Here is an 8801-nt window from a genome sequence, read left to right as displayed (position 1 = left end):
CTGAATCAATAACAAATTGGGGGATAAAATAATATTACTTCCTCTGTCTAAGTAACTTGGGCTGAATATTTAGAAAACTAATAATTTTAATAAAATAAGTTTTATTAAATAAGTTAATAATTTGTTGAAAAATAAAAGAGCACAGGTAATGTATTTAAAGATGAAAATGCATATTTAATCATAATTGTTTATTTTCCTTCTTCTTTTTTGTTTTTATCTCACGTGAAGGGATTATCAGGTGCGACTAGCACTATACAAGGGAAAGAGTTAGGTTGAGATGCGACACGTGTGCGTTGGCCTGATAGAAGCCTAGGTTGGTGACTACGTGGGGGCTTCTAATTGGGTGGCTTCGAATAATTGACAAAAGCACGGGTTGAAAACGAGGGATTCTTTTTTTTATTATTTTTTTAGTTTTTGTAGGATTAATTATTATTATTTTTTCAAAAAAGATTCTTTTGCTCCGTTATAAGTGAAAAATAAAAAGAAGTAGCTGCTAAAATGAAGGGATCCAACGAGGTCGTTGACTTCAAAGAGTAACCACAAACAGTTATATTATTTGTTAGATTGTTTTACCTATTTATTTATTTTTCATGTCTACTAATTTTTAATATTGTTAGATTAAAATTTTAATTAACATTTATTATTTTATTTTTTTCTTAAAATTCTAATCTAATTATGTTAGAGATTGATAAGGAAAATAAGTAGAATAACTTATTCGTTGCATAATACAAAGGATCAAAATTCAGAATTTGTTATCTACCGGTAAAGCCATTTATGAATAAGGCTTACACATTATTTTCATTGCTCTTATAGTCATGATATATTGGTCTTATTAGATAGATTGAATGCAGAATAACATTGCTCTAATTTTATGATAACATATTGAAAAGTATGTTTCTCATATTATATGAAATAATTTTATCTGATACAATACACACAAAAATAGATGAAACTTACTAAGAAAAAAAATGGATCACATGTACCTTTTATATGTTTATGAAATAAATTATCTGATATAACATAAAAAATATTTTCATACATATATAAATGCTCACAATGAAAATGCAAACACTATTTTTAACCCAAAAGTTAAAAACATCATGTGACCAGTTAGCTTCCTTCTAATCAAAAAGGGCTTTTTGATCCTTCCGGTTCAAAATCCAAAACATATAATCTATTTAATTTTTTTATAAATTATTTATCAATTTAATATAAGTGAAACGCGCGTGGGAGGAAATGTGTGCGTTTAAATCACTCATCATCCTATGCATGACTTATGCAAAAGTCAAAATATACTTACCACATGTCGTGCTCTGCAAAATGAGAATAGAATACCTACACAATTTAAATGCACACTGACACAAGAAGCGTTTCTTATATTGCGTTAATTTCTACACAAATCGCACGTTGAGATAAAATGCAACTTTAACGGGTACATTCCATGTACGTGTTTCACTTGCATTAAATTAATAAATAATTTATATAAAAAAAATTAAACCGACCCACAAAGGTAAAAAAAAAACTCGAAACATCCATCACTGTTGTTCTTGAATAAAGTATTTGACCACTGTAGTTGGCCGTACAGACAAGGTGCTGTTCCTATTTCAAAATAGCCAAACTCATGAGTTAATAAATAGTATCAACAACAGGTGTTGATGCCTCTCTTCTTAACACAGGCATTATTAAATAGGATAAAAAAAAAAATCAATTGTTGACTAGATGGGGTGATCTACTCACTGAATCAACCAAATAAATAATAACTTCCAATGTGAAAAATCCTTGCATGAACTTGATGCAGTTATGCATTGAGTTAATAAATTATTTACGTATCATCAATTATCTTAGTTAATCATTAATAAAAAAATGTTTCAATAATATATTGACCTACAATTTGTTTGAATGCTACCAGTAAGGTTTCCCTACTTCTTTACGGGGCGTTTGGTTAAAGAATTTGGTTGAGATTGATAGGGAAATGAGAAGTGGACATCTAAGCTAACCATGTTTGTTTGAAGGATTTTCCACACTTACCTACCTAAATCAGTTTCCTACATAACCAAGTTGCATATGTTTTTCTGTCCATTTAACCGGCAAAAGAAACCCTATGGCAGTGTGGTATTTGTGAAAAGCTACCTAATTGGTCACACTGCATTCTAACCGAAAGACTATCCTACCCTCACTTTAAGTCGGCGTTTTTTTGTACACATGGACGTGATGCCTGATTGTTCAAAAGCAAGGTTATTTTGGTAAAAGCGCATTTTTTTCCCATCTATATTTAACCAAAAGCTAAACATGGACTTTACAAAAGTTACCTAATTTTCCCGGTAAAATTTTTCCCAACCAAACAACTATTTTAACATTTTCCTATCAAACTCACTTCTCAATCATTTCCCTACTGATCACATTTCCCTATGATTCATAAAAATTTCTCTTCAACCAAACGCCCCCTTAGTGAATACATGGGAAGGAACAATTAATTATTAAAGAATGCAGTTTACATCAGCATTCATATTCATAACAATTATATATTCAATATTATTTTATCTAATTATTATGGTACTTCACTGGTATTGGTATAAAATTAAAAAACTAAAAAGTAAAAAAATTTGTAAAATACAAGCTAAGAGTATCCAATACCGATCAACAACCATTTGTACGTGCTTCCTTAGTGAATCTTTGAGAAGGAGCAATTCACAAGAAACTAAGAAATCCCCATATTCAGCAGCAACAAAAACTGCAGTGCCTGTTAGCTGTCTTTCATGATGATCACTTAAGACATCTCCATCATTTGTCCCACTTTACCAGGTTTCATAAGAGGCTCTATCAGCAATAAGCTTGTGTGTTACTTGCAAATATGTAAATGAGTCAACTCTTGCAAAGCCTGTAGGAAGCTTAATTTGTAAAACTTTGAAAAGGTAATTTGAATAAGCTGCTTGGTTACTTCTGCAAATTCTACATCCTATCACTAAAGATGCCCCCTTTGGCTACTTCCACATCCATTAGCCTAAGATTCTAGCACCCCTCTGACTTGAAACTTGTGCCAGGTCTGGCAGTGGAAGTTGAACTTTGTTTAGTAAGAAGCAGATTGTGGCTGGTGGGTGGTCACAGCATGGATGCAGTTCCATTTTGACATGAAATTTGCAGGGGTCAAGGATGGTTATAGCAAGTTCTCTCATTTCAAACTGGGGAACCAACAGCCAAAATATTCTTGCAATCATGATGTTTAGTGTCATGTCACTATTCTGCTATATGAATGAGCTATGACCTCCCCCAAGTGGTATTTTTGGCTTAAATTCCACATGCACCATCAAGCAGGGGCAATGCCTGAAATTAACACTCTGAAAGAATGAAGAATGCATAGTCAGGTACCAAAAGACAAGTGCAGCCGACAATGTTAACCATTACAAAATAGAAAGAATTAAACTATTAGAGAGGATGTCTTCTTTCTGATTATTTGCCAACAATAATTATAAAGATTTATCAATATTCAGGGAGCTTCATGTGTAACCAATTCCTCCAACAAACTTCTAAACAAAGGGGTAAAAATAAGGTTAAACTTGTTGTCTTTATGACTGTACTACTGAAAGAGATGTCAACTTACTGGAATGCTTAGTAATTGTCCTTGTTGATTGATCAGAACTGGCAGGCTTCTCCTTGCAGCAACTGGGATAGATTTTAACAACAGGAGAGCTTTTTTTGCTGATAAACTGGCATAGTGCAAACATGGAGCTGTTTTCTCCATCATCTGCTTCGTTCCGCTCACTGATAAAACCCCGTTTTCTGGGAAGTTTTGGGGAAGTGGATGTTTTGATAACTCAGCAAGATACAGCCAGTCAGATTCAATCATGTGCCGCACTTCAAGTACTTCATTATGACCAACTACACAAGTACAACAAAAGCTCCAGCCTTCCCCACACAAATCCATGTCATAATCAACTAAATAAGAAAGTGCATCTCTATCAATTTTATTGTTCAACTTCCATGTGAGAATAAATCGATCCATGAAGTAACAGAACTTCCCTGGCTGAAGTGATTCGCCAGAAGTGTTAACAATTTTAACTCCATGCTTTGATGCAGAGTCAGAAATGGCCTCAGCTTTAGACCTGAAGCGAGTGGTTTCTTCCTTCTGCAATACAAGAATACTACTGTAGGTTGATTCACTGATTATGTTTAGTCTTTTGGCTTCAGTCAAAACTAACTCAGGATTCACATCCAAAAAGTGGACATTTGATGCATCTGGAACCAAGCGATTTGCATATGATTTTTCATCCTCTATAATTTTTTCCAACTCATCGGAAACACAATTCTCCAATTCTTTGTAAGAGCATGACTCAAAATATTCCATCTTTAAAGGCAAAGGAAAGTCAATGGAACAGCAAACCAGAACTCTGGACCCTCTAGAACCAGGATCCGGGCAAAGGTAACAACCTGCTGCTGTAATAGAGTTCTACAGGATAATGGAGGGATAAAATAAAAAGTCAAAAAGTTGAAATTAATCAAATATTTAAAGAATGCGTCTGCTAACAGGAAAGGTAAAAAATCAGTATAGTCTGAGATAATCTATTTCAGGCTTGTATACAGTTAAGACAAAATGTGATAAACTTGTATACTGTTATTAGGAATAAAGCAATGTGATGGAAGCAGATTTACCTTGCATGGAAAAGTACGAATGTAGTCCATTAGCAATTTCAAAGCACCACCTCTGATTTGCCTATGTCTTTGCGAGATGAACTGAAACAAAATGTTTTACCAATATTCCAACTTACAAGAATATTCACATATAAGTAATAGTTTAAAAGAAAAATAGTCATGTATAAAATGAGAAGTACCTGCAAGATCAAGGAAAGAAACTTCATCAGGCATATGTCCTCAATTTTCAAAGGACAGAGAATCTGTAAATCAATAACGGCATATCCGTGCTGCAAACAAAACCAACCCACAATCTCAACCACAGGATAAGAGTAAATTCTAGGGAAATAGAATAATATAATGTAACTAAAGAAATAAATGATATTTCAAATATATGTACTATTTTTCATAAACATCAACATAGGTAATTAGCTATCCCATACTTAACTTCAAGTGTTAATCAAATAGGAATGAATGGAATAAGTAGTCAAATGATACTCACATCCATGATAATTACAGCATCACATATCAAGCTATAGCAAACTTGATCAACGTATGTCCGTGTTATTCGACATGCAGAAATAATGTTTTGGAGCTCAGACTTGAATGCAACTGAAAATGTAAGAAAACAATAATTTAAGCAACTCAGAGCCTTTGCTTGCCCACAGAAATTATAACTACAACAAAGTTTATTCCATAAATTAGAATAAACTCAATTTGTAGCACACATCACAGAGGACAACTTCTCAGTATGTGATGTGCTTGCCCCAAGACATGGCAGGAGGCTAGTAATGTATGAAGAGTGAAGATAGTAAATCAATCTAAAATATTCGTTTTAAGAAAATAGCCCCCACCCTCCGGCGCCAAAAAATCCCCCCTATTGACTGAAGGAATCATAACAAGAACTTAAGTATAGTGGTTATGGTAGTCATCTTAATTTTAAGGTAAGTTAAAATCTACTTGTTTGTTTATACTCTGAATGATCAGTGTTATTAAGGACTTGGATAAGTATTATTTTACTAATTTTTAACTTCTATCCCCCCTCACTCTCCTGTACAGAGGAATTCTGTTATTTCTGAAATTTTCCTCCAACCTATCTTGTTTTATATTTTTCATTTTAATTATATAAAGCATTGAGCCATTGACTATTGAAGCAAACTGAAGGCTTATTTAGAAATTAGAAGAAGTTTCATTAAAAGAAAAGAAGAGTTACAAAAAGAGGGTTTAGGGTTTAGGGTTTAGATGGGCTTGTAAAAAATGGATGGGCTTGTAAAAAAAGGACTTTTTATACCTTGCTTATTTTAGAAGTGCTTTTTACAAAAGCTAAAGCTATTTAGATTTTGAAAAAAATATTTGGCTTTTAACTTCTGCTTTTTTTAGAAGCTAAAATTTTTAGCTTCCAAAAAAAGCAGGTTTTGGCTTTTTTTCTGACTTCTACTTTATTTTAAAGCAGACATCCAAACAGACTTTGTAGTGAGAAGTGCTTTTTTTTAAAAAAAAGCCCATCTAAACGGGCCCTAAATCCTCCTTGGACAAAACTAAAAAGAAAGCCAGCCACCAAACAGAAATAAAGTGAAACCTCCAAACAAATACCAAGCAGAGGCCACAGAAGAATCCATGTATTTAACACCAAAGAGAGGCAGAGACCAAGAGAACAATCTTATCCCAAAGAATGACTAAGGAAATAGACCCACCTGCATTTTCTTCCTTTTATTCCAGATATTGATATTATTTTAATAATTGCACATGCACAACATTGTATAAGAACCAAGTTTACAAAAAATTCAATGAGTTTGGGATGAACAAGGATGAGTGCTTTCAACCCAAAAATAATGTCAGCTAGAAGAACTTAACAATTTCTTAAAATAATATTCAAGAGCTCATACATAATGCTCATTATCACAACTTACAAGATGACAAAGTATTCAGTGTCATTCGTATCCTATTACGTGTGAATAATGGGCTTTGATTTGTTGGGTCTTCGACCCAATCCTCACTAGCTCCTTGGCATATCTATAAAGATAAAAAAAAATTAATAATTAGATTTCTTAAGTAAACATTCAGATGGGAGGAGAAGTAAAAATTGTCAACAATGCATAAACAAGCAAATATCTTGTGCCAACCTTATACATATCTTCCTTTGAAAATTCCAGAAGAGGTCGCACAAGAAGGATGCCATGGTTTGCTGGAACTTTACAGCAGGAATGAGTATGAGTAGGGAAAATTTGGGAGGTGAAAGGCATGCCTGCAAGTCCAAGCACACCACTATTTCGAGAAAGCCTTAAAATAAATAACTCAGCCTGCATCATTTCTCATAAATCACTACATGTCTAACATCTTGAACAAGCCTTATACATGATAAAACACCACATTTCCCAATCAAAAAATCAATTACTTCTTCAAAATATTGACTTAAGTAGACAGAACATCTATGCCCAGACGTTACTAAATAACTTTTGACCAAATGGGCCAGAACTATTTCAAGCTCCTACATGCAATTCCTCAAAATAATCTGGAAGAATGAAGAGTCAAAGATATGGATAAACATAAAGTATTGCCAATTAAACCTGATCATCAGCATGATGTGCAATAAGCAACACCCCAATCTTCTGTTGGGCACAAACTTCTTGAAAGATCTGGTACCTAAGTTCAAAAATTCAAAATCTGGAATCAGTATACTTTATCAAAGTTCCTGTACAGACATCTAATATTTTCTCAATAAGATGGTTAAGATACAATAACCTCATTTCACGAGCAGCTTCTTGCAACTGACCCTGTTTGGGCCTACCACATGGCCAATCACAGCGAGCAATCTCACATCTGATTCCTGAGTGAAGTGTCTATGTCAGCCAAGTTTATAGTTGGATAAGTTCAAGAACTCACACATTACCAAACTACATAATCAGAGAGAAAGCAGCCAAATTTGAGTGTACCCATTTCAGAAACACGGTGAGAAACAATGTTGGCCTCCTCTTTGCTCTCAGAACGTAGTCCATGATCAACAATTATTGCCAATAGCCCATCTATGAAACCACCACTCTCAGTGCTGACAGCATTAACACCACCACCAATTTTCCATCCAGCAGTTAACACACATAGTGCCATACTGTCAGGGCCACCTGAGACTCCCAAAGCTGATAGGAAAAGAGTCAATGATAACATCAAACAATCAATGAACAATACAGGGAACCAGTGGACTCATTGCATCACTTGCAAATGGACAATATGCAAAAAGTTTCTTCTTTTTTCTGTTAAGAGTAATTTTATGAAACAATTTATCAGCATGTTACTTTTAAGCTTTCATTCTGACATGAACTACAAATATAACAAGAAGGGCACACACCAAGTTGAACAAATAGCAAAAATTTCCAAAAAGGTTAAATTTTTCAGCGTATTAGCATGAACCAAGAGGAGGGTGCATTATGTATTGGGAATTAAAGGAGTGAGACAAAGACCAAAAACTCACCAATTCGGTGATGGGGTTTGAGTCCAGCCATGGCCATTCGCCTGGAAAATACTTCTCTATATTTGGACATGTCAATTGGGCATTGGGAAGGAGAAGAGGACACGCAGAAGCAACAAGTTAATGGAAGAGAGCAAGGTTGAGGATGAGAATGATGGTGTAGAAGATGGGAACCTAATGAAAGCTTAAAACTTTTTGGTGGGGTTTTAGAGAATGAAGCTAATACAGAAGTTGCAGTGAAAGTTGGCGAAGATAATAGGATTAGCCCTCGCGCCATAACCTCTATTCTGGGACAAACAAAAACCACTTGGCAGTGACAGCGATGATCCTTTTTGATGTCCTTCGTTATTTAGATTTTCAGGATTGACTAAAATTTCATTTCCATGGATATATTAATTAGCCATAAGTTATTCTCCCTAATTTTTTTTAAGCCTATTTTATCTATTATTTTTTAATTTCATTAAATCAGAAATCTCAATTAACCCTTTACACTTTCTCTTTCCTCTCAAGATAATGATATAATGATATTGAAGATTGATAGATAAAATAAGGGTTTTTTTTTTCAGTCAATATAGATAAATTATCTTCGTTGAGGCCAAAACGATGTTATTTTGGGATAAAAATTAAGGTATTTTTATAATTATAATTTATTTCAGGGTTGTAATAATATTTTTCTTTATAATTTTTTAATTTTTCAAACCAAAACTACGTC

At 33.8% G+C, this 8801-nt stretch overlaps 1 protein-coding gene across 1 annotated transcript; it reads right to left on the bottom strand.

The window, feature by feature from the left end:
- Positions 1-3021: 3021 nt before the first annotated feature.
- Positions 3022-8431, bottom strand: LOC133309648 (uncharacterized). The gene is made up of 11 exons (XM_061510442.1): positions 8093-8431; positions 7560-7760; positions 7369-7453; positions 7194-7269; positions 6750-6926; positions 6537-6639; positions 5129-5238; positions 4827-4916; positions 4648-4728; positions 3599-4444; positions 3022-3335 (listed from the first exon to the last, which is right to left on the bottom strand). Exons 1-11 carry the CDS (start codon positions 8364-8366, stop codon positions 3243-3245), a joined length of 2136 nt encoding a protein of 711 aa, XP_061366426.1. The 5' UTR covers positions 8367-8431; the 3' UTR covers positions 3022-3242.
- Between the last annotated feature and the right edge of the window lie 370 nt (positions 8432-8801).

Source organism: Gastrolobium bilobum, unplaced genomic scaffold, assembly GCF_033153095.1.
Source record: "Gastrolobium bilobum isolate Gb01-03AN ecotype WA unplaced genomic scaffold, APGP_CSIRO_Gbil_v1 utg9061, whole genome shotgun sequence".
Lineage (NCBI taxonomy): Eukaryota > Viridiplantae > Streptophyta > Magnoliopsida > Fabales > Fabaceae > Gastrolobium > Gastrolobium bilobum.
This window is presented reverse-complemented; position numbering and strand designations above follow the sequence as displayed.